Here is a 12,851-nt window from a genome sequence, read left to right as displayed (position 1 = left end):
TAAACTTTTTAAAAGTGTTTAATTCCAGTAACCGTTCATCTTGAAATATTAAAATCTGCAGTCCGCAAGTTTTGCCTCTTTGTCGCCATCTCTGTTTGAAAACCTGCAATTGCAGCTGTGTGCGGAATTATCTTCCTTGCATGGGTTGTGCTCCAGCACTGAAGAATCTAATGTTTTAAGTACGGAGTATGTGTGTGTGTGGCAGTCAGTCACCGCACCGGTGTGGATATTGCACTCACAGACTCTAGCCTACATCTTGGAATATATGACTCAATTAAGCATTTTCACTGGATATTGTAATCTGAACAAGTAACAAATCTGCCACGTTTGTTCTGACCAACTGAGGAAAAAGCATTACAATAAATCGCGCTACCAATGGTGATTTAATCTAAATTAGCTCATATCACATCAAACCGTGCAATTTATTATACTTTATTCTCAAATTGGTCATGTTAACAACATCAGCATTGGTGAGTATAGTGTGTATAAGCGAGTAGATTTCAATTTCTGTACAGTTTAATCTCTAATTGTCATACTACTCGAATTTCATATTAAGAAATTATTTTAACCCAAAAAGCAAGTTATGCTCCCTTCTAACTGGTGGTCTTTAAAATACAAATCTTGTGTAATCCCAGGCTTTCTGTAATCAGAAGCACATTTAAAACGGGAATATAATTTAATTCACATGCGTTTCATAAACAGTCCTTTCTGGATTACAATTATTCTAGCTGCTGTGAGAAAAGGCTATAAATGATCCGCCACCTGCAGGATCCTAACATGCGATAGCCTAGTAGCCGGGACAACTTCTTTGTTTACAGACGTGACGTAATGACGCAGTGCCATGCTCGAATTTCCCGCTATACCCTAGCCGTACCACTCAAATTAGAAAACATTATTATAATCCAACCGCTGTGAATCAGGCTAAAGGTGATCGTTTCGAACACTTGTTGGTTATGTACTTGCTCAAATATTGATTTTGGATAATTTTTAACCAAAAAAAATAATAATTACAGACTGCAGCTTTAAGTTACGATTATTAAAATCATTAGAGACTTCATAGCATAAAGACTCAAAAGCCATTTACTTGCTTAAAAAAAAAAAGCAAGTATGCCCTCTTCCATTAGAGGGCATGTAGAAGATTGTGTACAAGTCTTTATCAAGTATTTGATCATAGTAATTTAGAGGCCTTAGAAACTAGCGTACCAAATGTGTCAAAATGGGCTTCATAGGTTTATGGACCAGATTAGGGGAAAAACTAAAAAAAAAAAACAGGACCAAGCGAAACAGTTCACGGTAAGAGTTTTATTTCCTTCTTCACGAATTGGAAACATTAAATAGAACCTCAGAATGACCAGCGATAAAGATACAATTTGTTTTTGAATGTAACGTTACAAACCAAGTGCCATTTCATTCAACCCGCCCTGACACATTTAAACCAACTCATTTACGAATGCTCCTCAGCCAGTTTCTCTGCCTTCTGGACGACCTCCTCGATGGGGCCCACCATGTAGAAGGCCTGCTCGGGCAAAGCGTCATACTCACCTAGGGAAACAGAATAAAAACAAATACCATTACCAAGAGTGGACAATCAAAACAGCCGAGACAAACAGAAGGCAAACTTGAGACTTACCACTCAGAATGGCCTTGAAGCCCTTGATGGTGTCTTTCAGGGGCACCAGCTTGCCCAAGTGTCCAGTGAAGACCTCAGCGACTTGGAAGGGCTGGGACAGGAACCTCTGGATCTTACGTGCACGAGAAACAGTCAGCTTGTCCTCCTCCGACAACTCATCCATACCCAGAATAGCAATGATATCCTGCAGGGACTTGTAGTCCTATGAGGGTGAGGAGCGAGAACAAGGTCATGGATTGGAATTCAAAAATGGAGCAAAGTGCTCAGATGAAGCCCATATTCGTTGGTGCTCACCTGGAGGATCTTCTGGACGCCACGGGCTATGTCATAATGCTCAGATCCCACAATGTGGGGGTCCATGATACGGGAGGTGGAGTCCAGTGGGTCCACAGCGGGGTAGATGCCCAGCTCAGCAATGGCACGGGACAACACAGTGGTTGCATCCAAGTGAGCAAAAGTAGTGGCAGGGGCAGGATCAGTCAAGTCATCAGCAGGCACATAGATGGCCTATGAGAGACAATGACACTGTAGAACATGAAGAGATCCAGGAAGCGCCAGAGTGTGCTGTGCAAACAGAAGGAAGTGTACCTGCACAGATGTGATTGAACCCTTCTTGGTTGTGGTGATTCTTTCCTGCATGGTACCCATGTCAGTGGCCAGAGTTGGCTGATAACCCACAGCAGAGGGGATACGGCCCAGCAGGGCAGACACCTATGAGAACAGAAATAAAAGCCAGTCAATAAAACTTGATTCAGATTACAAAGATAAAAAACAGGTCCAAATAATCCAATGCTGGCCTCTGATCCAGCCTGGGTGAAGCGGAAAATGTTGTCGATGAAGAGCAGCACATCTTGCCCCTCCTGGTCACGGAAATATTCGGCAACGGTCAGTCCAGTCAGAGCCACACGGGCACGCGCACCAGGGGGCTCATTCATCTGTCCGTACACCAGCGCAACCTAATGGGAACCGAGAGGAGTTTGTAACTTACTGCAATTCTTAAGGTAATAGATTTTAACTGGTGTATCAGAGGCGTTTTAGATCTTCAAGTTACCTTTGACGTGGTGTCCTTCAGGTTGATGACACCAGACTCGATCATCTCATGGTAGAGATCATTTCCCTCGCGGGTTCTCTCTCCCACACCAGCAAACACGGAGTAACCACCATGAGCCTTAGCCACGTTGTTGATCAGCTCCATAATCAATACAGTCTTTCCCACACCAGCACCACCGAAAAGACCTGAAGAAATGAGATGCCTTTAGTTAGCTAAAACATAGCAGGATTCAAAGCAAGCAACTTATAAAACTCCATACGCCAACACTTCAATTAAAAGGGATAGTTCACCCAAAAATGAAAATGTTCTTTAACTCGCTCTCAAGTTGTTCCAAGCCTGTATGAATTTATTTCTTCTGCTGAAGACAAAAGATGATATTTTGAAAAACACTGGTAACCAAACCGTTTCTGGTCCCCATTGATTTCCATCGTATCTTTTTTCCCCATATTATGTTAGTCACTGGCTTCCAGCAACTGCTTGTTTACACACATTCTTCAAATGTCTTGTGTTCAACAGAAGAAAGAAACTCATACAGGTTTAGAACAACTTGATGAGTAAACGACCATTTTTGGGTGAAATATCCCCCCCAAAAAAATAAATATGGCTCAAAAGTACAGAGTCAAAGATTTATTTCTAATGTTTTTGAAAAACTATTATGCTCATTGTTTGATCAAATGCAATAAAGAGTAATACTTTGAAATAATACTATAACTTAACTTTTCCACTTTAAAATCTATATCCATTTCTGTGATGGCAAAGCTGAATTTGCCTCCAGTCTTCAGTGTCACATGATCCTACAGAAATCATTCTAATATACTGATTTGGTGCTCAAACACTTATCAAATGTTGAAAAGAACTCCACGATACATTTTCTCAGTATTCTATGATGAATAGAAAATAAATAAAATGCACCGATTTAAACTAGAAATTTTATAACATTATAAGTGTCTCTACGGTCACTTTTGATCAATTTAATAAGCATTCATTAAAAAATACCTGAGCCCAATCTTTTTTTAACAGTAGTATATCCACACACATACCGATCTTGCCACCCTTGGCATAGGGTGCCAGCAGATCTACGACCTTGATTCCTGTGACCAGAATCTCCTGCTCGACACTCATGTCTGTGAACTCTGGGGCCTCCGCATGGATGGGGGCAGTCCTGAACAACAGATCACAATCAGCTCAACATCTGCCTGCATCTCAAACATTCAATTGTCTACTTCACAAGAGGACTAATGCTCCTTAAATGAGCTAGCAAAACACGATTAAGTTGCTTTAGTGTTCTTAATAAACTCACTGTTTTGTGGTAATTGGGCCTCTCTCGTCAATGGGCTCGCCGATGACATTCATGATCCTGCCGAGTGTCTCAGGTCCCACAGGGATTCTGATGGGGCCACCGGTGTCAAGAACCTTCTGACCGCGCACCAGCCCCTCGGTACCGTCCATAGCAATGGTGCGGACGGTGTTCTCACCTACAGAAGAGCAAAAACAGTTACTTTGCAAGTCTATGCGACTTTTCAATTCGGATTCAAACGCTTTGGTCTCATTACCCAGATGCTGAGCCACTTCCAGGACTAGCCTGGTGTCACGGCTGGCCACTTCCAGGGCATTGAGAATAGGGGGCAGATCCTCGTCGAACTGTACGTCCACAACGGCACCGATGACCGCGACGATACGCCCGCTGGCGACGGCAGCAGCTGCGGCAGGAGCGGCATAACCCCTGCCTGAGAGAGGAAGAGAAACATCGCATGTAACTGACACGGGTAATAACATTTTTTGCAATTGAAACATCTAAAAAAATATATATGTACATGCGCACTTGAACGCTTTTATTTCGATTAGTCACTATAGTTTGTGTTTGCTCAGCGTCCCGAGAAGTCAAAACAGGCTAATGAATGAACGCAAGCAAGTCGATGTTGTAGAAAATCTCAATCTGTTGGGATCTGTCTTTCGAGACTGTAAATGTGGTTGCATTTATTCAACATGTTTATCCGTACGTTACCGTGACCTCGCGAGCTGCGAGCACAGCTAGCAGCGCTAGACACATAAAGGTCATTCCTGTTTTCATGCCCACCAGAATGAGCTGTTGTCGTCAAATGAAGCATTCCGTTATGTCAGTTTATTTCCAGCCAGTTTCTTTCTTACGTGTAGCACATCACGCGAAAGCAATCACTGGAAACGGTGAGGTTAGGACTTTGCGGCCTGCACTTGCTGCCATTTAGCATGAGGCTGCTGAAGGGCTAGCTGCGTTAAACCCAACCGTTTTAAAAACCAACCAATGAATTGTACTTACGAGAAAACAGCGCTGCTGGAGCTCCGTTGAGAGCCTTCAGGGGGGTCACCCCGGGCTTGAGAGCTTGCAAAGCCCCGGTGCAGCAGCGTCCCACAACTCCCAACATCGTTAAAATGGCTGAAGGTGGAATGGGGCAGAGGCTCGGCAGCTGATATATAGTGCCGCTTGAGCCCGACAATGCGCATGCGTAGCAGACATGGCGACACAGGAACTGAGCGTCTGCGCATGCGTCAGTTTTGAAGGACAATGAACTGAAACAGCAGTAACTGATTACATGTAATCCGGATTACGTAATCAGATTCCAAAAATTAAGTACTTGTAATTAGAGTAAATTACATTTTAAAATACTTGTAATCAGACTACAGTTACTTTTTTATTTGTTACATATTGTTCACACAATATCAATAAATTATTCATAATTTACTGATTCTCCCTAATTCCTCTTTTAAATTCTCCTTTCTAAAATAGCTTACCGCTACACTCAGAAAGTCCAGTTTTGTGGAGACTGACACAAAGAAGGTGGACACACAGCATTTGACCACTAGATTTACAAAAATCATTTCAGGTTTAAGAAGTGTTTCAACATTGCATCAACTAGGCTACTGATGAACACATTCATTTTTATTTGAATTATCGCTCAGTAAGTTATTTGACCATGTATTAATATAGCTTTGGAAGGCTTTTGTCTTTCAAACACATTAAAAATGCACATGTTCACGTTATTTCTTATTTACCTACATGTAACGCAGACATTCCCAAACTTTTTGGCATCTGAACCTCTTTCACCTAATATGTGTACTTAAAATTCCCCTGAGATTTTAAAAATACATATTTTAATAGGCCTAATTAAGTAGGCCTGTCACATTTGCATGTTCAGGTTTCTCTGGTCACATGCAGGTAAACATAAAAGTCATCTTTTTTAGTAAGTGTTTTATTTTGATTGTTATTTTAAAATGATTTACATTTTTATGATTTAATTATTTGTTAGCTTTTCATTAAACCCGTGAACCTCCTGCAGTTCCTTTACGAACCCCAGTTTGGGAAACCTTGATGTAATATAATGTTTAATGCACTTCATGTTGATAATTACAACAAATGGAATATATTTTCTTACTCTTTGTATTTTTATATCAGTGTGGTGCAAGATCATTCTATTTAAATCAACGTGATAAACGAGTTAGGTCAAAAGTAATCTAAAAGTAGTCGGATTATATTACCTAAAATGTGAAATAATGGATTACATTGTCATGTAATTTGGAATCAGAAACAGATTACAATTTTTTATCTACCCATCTCTGATTATACTGTGCAGAGAAACAATTGAATAGTGATCTGGAAGATTTTGGCCAAATACCTTAGGATAAGGATTGCATTTACGTAAAAACGCTTTATTATTATCCAGAATAGGTTTGTTTTATATGTAACGAAACAAGGGTGGTACATGTGGGAAGTCTGTACGCCTGCGCCACATCTTTTGTTTTGTTGAGAATAATAAATATGAAATGCTTTTTAGCAGATTAGATGGATATTGTGACATTTACCCAAGTATTATCATTAAAACATCAAAACGTTATGTCATTTCAATAACTATAACCGTGAAACATACAGTCGAAATCTCACGCTTCCCTGTCAGTGCCGAATACTAGCATTATTCAGTAATCAAGACTGAACATTTTTGGAAATTCATTGGTCAAAAGACGTGTATGGGTGACAGTTTTTGTTAAATTGATGTCTCTGTCAAAAAACACCTTGAATAGTACGTCTTAGTATGCAAATTAGCAGTAAAATGTTGTGGTTACTGTAGTGAATGCCAGTAGACCCATTTTGATTGGTTCTGACAAAGAAATTAAAACACACAGTCCTGTGATTCTAATCTTTTTTTCAATTTAATGAATACATTATTTAAAAAATCTAAACTCATTGAAAGTGTAGTTATCTTCTATTCATATTTAGAGAAAAGCAGGGTTACAGAAGTCATGCAAAAATGTCAACAAAAAGCTTTATTAATATCAAACAGAGCATCATGAAGTTACAAATTATTCACATTAGATTTATTTTTCCATCAAGTACATTTAGTCGTTAAAATGAATGTTAATGAGAGTTGAACTCATGCAATTATATCCATCTGAGTAATTGGCTGAATAACATGCTTTATGATCAATTTTATGTTATATGAGATTTTGCAGTATAAAACATTTGGTTTCTCATAAATCAGTCAACTGTGTTGGCAGTTTACATTTTTCTAACAGCCAGACAGATGCTGCAGTGAGGAGATAATCAAGAAAGATCATCTTTCTTGTCTCTCTCAACATCATAACTTCACACCCAATACTTTTTTCAGTTTTATGATACCTTTATGTGTATATCTATAATAATTAATTAAACTTAATGTCACAGACCGATGTCTAAAGATGACAACAAAACACCTCCAGCTTCACCATCGTCATCAGGAAAGTAATCTCATCCCTAATTTCATTGTGTGCATAGGTATACATTTACAGTAGATACAGATACAAAAACAACTACTGATATACATTAACAGACAAACACTGAAAATTATTCACTTATTTAAAAAAAAGATGTAAGTCAAGCAAGATTTCAAAGTAAACCTGCTAAAGGCAAAAAAAGCGGCAGATGTTCATTTTAAGTTTGGCTGATCCCCTATCAGGTTCATTAAAAAAAACCTGCTAAACCTGGTCTCTTATGATCTGGCCTACACTACATGGATACATATATTTTTATATGTCCCTACCCATTTTTAAAATCTATGCTACTTATTCTATACATTTACATTTTCTCTAACCAAATACTGTGTTTAGCTGTGCTTAGTGTTAAAACTGTTCACATCAAAATGATCCAATTTCTTCCGGTACTACTGACTAGGAGTAGTTTGCTAATTGTAACTTTCTTTCGCCTTGTTTAATGAACGACAGAAGCCTGATCGCTGCAATGTTATATGTAGAGTAATTGCTTTGGAAGTCTCAAAGTCTCTTAGTGGTGAATAAATAACTGGATTCAAATATGAATCTGTGACTAAATGTTTATTTTAGATTCTATCAAAATCTACACACACACTTCTATTAGCTCGTCTATTAGCTCTTTTAGAAGCTCCTTCAATAGCACCACTAAAAACTCCACCAATAACTCCACCAACATTTCCACCAGCAGGTCCTCCAGTAACTAAAGCCAAAGGCCCAGCAGCAATGGCACCAACAATGCCACCAACAATGCCACCAACAGTTCCACCAACAACGCCACCAACAGCTCCACCAACAAAGCATCCAGCAATATCACCAGCAGTGCTACCAAAAACTTCACTAACTATGTAACCAGCAGCTCCACCAACTTCACCACCAACTTCGCCACCAACATAGCCGCCAAAAGCTCCACCTACAGCACCAGCACAAGCTCCACTAACAGCTCCAACAGCTCCATTAAAAGGTCTGAAAGCTCCACCAACAGCTCCACCAACAACTCCACCAACTTTGCCACCAAAATGGCCACCATAAGCTCCACCTACAGCATCAGCAAGAGCTTCACTAACATCTCCAGTTAAAGGTCTACCAACAGTATGACCGAAATCTCCACCAGCCTTGAAACCAACACCACCACCAACAGCTCCACCAATAATTTGACCAATAGAGTCACTACCAGCTCCACTAACGGCTGCACCAATAGCTCCACCAAAAACTGCACTACCAGCTATACCACCTGCACCACCTCCACTAAAACTGCAGCAAGAGCTCCTCCAGGAGCTCCGCAAACAGCTCCAAGACCAACTCCAATAGCTACACTTACTACAACAACTAACATGTTAAAATGATGGCAATCCCCTGATAAAAAAGAATATCCAGAGTTTCTTTGAATGCTTATTTTTCTCTCCCTCCTTTGTGTCAGCTGTTCTTCCCCTTGTTGAGAATCTTGAAGCATCTCATTAGTGTAGTATCCGCCATTCTGCACTATCATTCTGTCAATCATCAGCAGTAGATGATTGACTTGCTTTCTATCTTTAATGTTTTTATTGTTGAGGACATGATACCGGTCTCCACACTGCACACGTACTAGATGTCTTAATGCACAGTTCCCCTCAATACGTTTCTCAATGGACCCTCCTTCTAACTGATCCCCATGAGTGAAGAGAATGGAGTATTTTAACACATCCTCTCCAAACAGTATTTGGACCATCTGAGGAATCTGCTCCTCACGCTCAGTAAACCTCATGTTCGCAGGAAATGCAATGAGAAAAGCGTGAGGTCTGGGTCTGGATAAATGAATGCTTCTCGCCGTCTCTCTAACTAACTGCTCAGGGTTCTTCTTTGTGTCAAAGAAATCAAGTGTATCAACTACAGACACTATCCTGCCTGCAACCGTGGCGTGTTTCTTTAAACATGTATTGGTTACTGCAGATTTGAACACCTTCTGTCCCAGTATGGTGTTACCGGCTGCACTCTTTCCTGCACCAGTTTCACCCAGGAGCACCATCCTTGTGGATTCGTTAGCATTTTTTGACATTAATGTGCATCTCTTCGGCGGAGGCTGCTCCAGTTTCCCTGCTCCTTTTTCTGTTAAAAAATATATGAAGTGTTAGTAAGACTAGTTAGAACATTACCAAAAAGACTCACCTGTTTTCTTAAGAAACGTCTTGAGAATTTTTGCAAGTAGCAGTGTAACTTGTCCACTGTGTCCTTTTTTCTTGTTGTTGAACACATGGTATCTCTGGTCATATTTCTGAAGGAGTTTCTTCAAATGTTTGTTTTCAGTGATTAACTCTTTTATTGTCAAGTTTCCATCCTCCAGTTCATCTCCTCTGGTGAAGAGAATCCAGGTTTTCTGGAGACGCTCTCGTCCCAAGAGCTTCTCAATCTTCTCCACAGTTTTTCTGTCTTCTTCAGTGAACCTGTCAGCTTTGATGACCAGGAGAAACGCACAGGGACCTGATTCACATTTCTGAAAAACGTATTTCTGCGGAATCGCATTCTCCTTTTCCACCAACAATGCCACCAACAGTTCCACCAACAACGCCACCAACAGCTCCACCAACAAAGCATCCAGCAATATCACCAGCAGTGCTACCAAAAACTTCACTAACTATGTAACCAGCAGCTCCACCAACTTCACCACCAACTTCGCCACCAACATAGCCGCCAAAAGCTCCACCTACAGCACCAGCACAAGCTCCACTAACAGCTCCAACAGCTCCATTAAAAGGTCTGAAAGCTCCACCAACAGCTCCACCAACAACTCCACCAACTTTGCCACCAAAATGGCCACCATAAGCTCCACCTACAGCATCAGCAAGAGCTTCACTAACATCTCCAGTTAAAGGTCTACCAACAGTATGACCGAAATCTCCACCAGCCTTGAAACCAACACCACCACCAACAGCTCCACCAATAATTTGACCAATAGAGTCACTACCAGCTCCACTAACGGCTGCACCAATAGCTCCACCAAAAACTGCACTACCAGCTATACCACCTGCACCACCTCCACTAAAACTGCAGCAAGAGCTCCTCCAGGAGCTCCGCAAACAGCTCCAAGACCAACTCCAATAGCTACACTTACTACAACAACTAACATGTTAAAATGATGGCAATCCCCTGATAAAAAAGAATATCCAGAGTTTCTTTGAATGCTTATTTTTCTCTCCCTCCTTTGTGTCAGCTGTTCTTCCCCTTGTTGAGAATCTTGAAGCATCTCATTAGTGTAGTATCCGCCATTCTGCACTATCATTCTGTCAATCATCAGCAGTAGATGATTGACTTGCTTTCTATCTTTAATGTTTTTATTGTTGAGGACATGATACCGGTCTCCACACTGCACACGTACTAGATGTCTTAATGCACAGTTCCCCTCAATACGTTTCTCAATGGACCCTCCTTCTAACTGATCCCCATGAGTGAAGAGAATGGAGTATTTTAACACATCCTCTCCAAACAGTATTTGGACCATCTGAGGAATCTGCTCCTCACGCTCAGTAAACCTCATGTTCGCAGGAAATGCAATGAGAAAAGCGTGAGGTCTGGGTCTGGATAAATGAATGCTTCTCGCCGTCTCTCTAACTAACTGCTCAGGGTTCTTCTTTGTGTCAAAGAAATCAAGTGTATCAACTACAGACACTATCCTGCCTGCAACCGTGGCGTGTTTCTTTAAACATGTATTGGTTACTGCAGATTTGAACACCTTCTGTCCCAGTATGGTGTTACCGGCTGCACTCTTTCCTGCACCAGTTTCACCCAGGAGCACCATCCTTGTGGATTCGTTAGCATTTTTTGACATTAATGTGCATCTCTTCGGCGGAGGCTGCTCCAGTTTCCCTGCTCCTTTTTCTGTTAAAAAATATATGAAGTGTTAGTAAGACTAGTTAGAACATTACCAAAAAGACTCACCTGTTTTCTTAAGAAACGTCTTGAGAATTTTTGCAAGTAGCAGTGTAACTTGTCCACTGTGTCCTTTTTTCTTGTTGTTGAACACATGGTATCTCTGGTCATATTTCTGAAGGAGTTTCTTCAAATGTTTGTTTTCAGTGATTAACTCTTTTATTGTCAAGTTTCCATCCTCCAGTTCATCTCCTCTGGTGAAGAGAATCCAGGTTTTCTGGAGACGCTCTCGTCCCAAGAGCTTCTCAATCTTCTCCACAGTTTTTCTGTCTTCTTCAGTGAACCTGTCAGCTTTGATGGTGAAGCGCCTTTATTTTTAAGATAGTAGGGGAGGAAACATTATATAAAACTTTTGCAAACAACCTAAAACTGGTGATGGAAATAAAATTAGGTGAAAGGGAAACTATATTCCAATGCTTTTGAGAGCAAACCCAAAGTGTCTCTTTGAATTTTTATAAGTTCTGTTTTAGCCAATTTTGTGTCTTACTAGTTTTAGTTTTTGACCAGTAATCTAATTGCATTAAAAGCACTTTAACTTTGCCAGGTAGGCCTATTTTAATTGTCATTTGCACAGCTTACACAACTGGTCATTAAAATGCACAAACAAACAAAACATCTGTTTTTTTGAATAAGAACTATGTTAAATTTAATGGTAGCGATGCTTATTGCATTAAGAAATGCGTGACCCAAGGCTGCAGGATCTCATTGCTGCACTGCAGTCAAAAACGAAACTGAAAATAAAAATGCCTGAAACTGAATTGTCTGTAGTCATTTGTAAGTAACTGTAATTGAAACCGGGAGCATGAATCTCAATAAGTATTTTTATTTTATTTTATTAATAGGCGCCTGGATATAAGAAATAAAGAAAATACTTAAAAGCAAAGGTTAAGAAATATTTCGTGACGATTGACGGCATATTTAGGCTAATAGTATCATTAGGAAAAATATATAGCTAGGCTAAAAGAAAATTAAAAAAAATGATATAGCCATGTCAACATCAGCCGAGCGCTAGCAAAACACTTCGGACCACTCATCATCAGTTGTAGTAGCCTATTTATAGTCATTTATACAACATTAAAAAACACCGAGGCTAAGGTGAAATCAGATTCATACTGAAAACTTACCTTACAGAACAAGCTCGAGCAGCGAACTAAATGAACCTGCAGTTTCTCTGTCCGGCATTTACTAAAAACAACAGTACAGCAAGTCTAACCCTTTCGCACGTGAGTTTAAAATATTCTAAAAACTGATGAAAATTTGCATCGTTTATCACACTAGTGTACTTTAATGTTTAATCAGGGAGTTTGCTTTTAAATGCTTTTATTTTGTACAAAATGGCACAAAGTCACACCTGTGGTGTTCCTGGTCAAAAATGTCCAGCCATTCAAAGTGAATGGGAAAGAATGAAAGTAATAGAAACTATTAGTGTTCAGGAGCATGTTGATCATGTTCACGTTCACATATGTACATGTGTGCTTGCAAACATAAAGGCCT

The 12,851-nt window shown here is 40.1% G+C and overlaps 3 protein-coding genes across 3 annotated transcripts; all 3 read right to left on the bottom strand.

The window, feature by feature from the left end:
* Window positions 1–1,282: 1,282 nt before the first annotated feature.
* atp5f1b (ATP synthase F1 subunit beta) lies at window positions 1,283–5,126 on the bottom strand. The gene is made up of 10 exons (XM_016295379.1): window positions 4,978–5,126; window positions 4,235–4,408; window positions 3,982–4,156; window positions 3,722–3,843; window positions 2,682–2,866; window positions 2,428–2,586; window positions 2,219–2,341; window positions 1,925–2,137; window positions 1,631–1,832; window positions 1,283–1,542 (listed from the first exon to the last, which is right to left on the bottom strand). Exons 1-10 carry the CDS (start codon window positions 5,081–5,083, stop codon window positions 1,445–1,447), a joined length of 1,557 nt encoding a protein of 518 aa, XP_016150865.1. The 5' UTR covers window positions 5,084–5,126; the 3' UTR covers window positions 1,283–1,444.
* Window positions 5,127–8,664: 3,538 nt separating this feature from the next.
* Window positions 8,665–10,251, bottom strand: LOC107602770 (GTPase IMAP family member 8-like). Its single transcript, XM_016295346.1, has 3 exons — window positions 10,144–10,251; window positions 9,600–10,008; window positions 8,665–9,539 (listed from the first exon to the last, which is right to left on the bottom strand). The coding sequence occupies exons 1-3, from the start codon at window positions 10,249–10,251 to the stop codon at window positions 8,680–8,682; spliced, it is 1,377 nt and encodes a 458-aa protein (XP_016150832.1). The 3' UTR covers window positions 8,665–8,679.
* Window positions 10,252–10,425: 174 nt separating this feature from the next.
* Window positions 10,426–12,539, bottom strand: LOC107602769 (GTPase IMAP family member 8-like). The gene is made up of 3 exons (XM_016295345.1): window positions 12,487–12,539; window positions 11,367–11,665; window positions 10,426–11,306 (listed from the first exon to the last, which is right to left on the bottom strand). Exons 1-3 carry the CDS (start codon window positions 12,537–12,539, stop codon window positions 10,447–10,449), a joined length of 1,212 nt encoding a protein of 403 aa, XP_016150831.1. The 3' UTR covers window positions 10,426–10,446.
* Between the last annotated feature and the right edge of the window lie 312 nt (window positions 12,540–12,851).

This window comes from Sinocyclocheilus grahami, unplaced genomic scaffold, assembly GCF_001515645.1.
Source record: "Sinocyclocheilus grahami isolate Dianchi unplaced genomic scaffold, SAMN03320097.WGS_v1.1 scaffold335.1, whole genome shotgun sequence".
NCBI lineage: Eukaryota > Metazoa > Chordata > Actinopteri > Cypriniformes > Cyprinidae > Sinocyclocheilus > Sinocyclocheilus grahami.
This window is presented reverse-complemented; position numbering and strand designations above follow the sequence as displayed.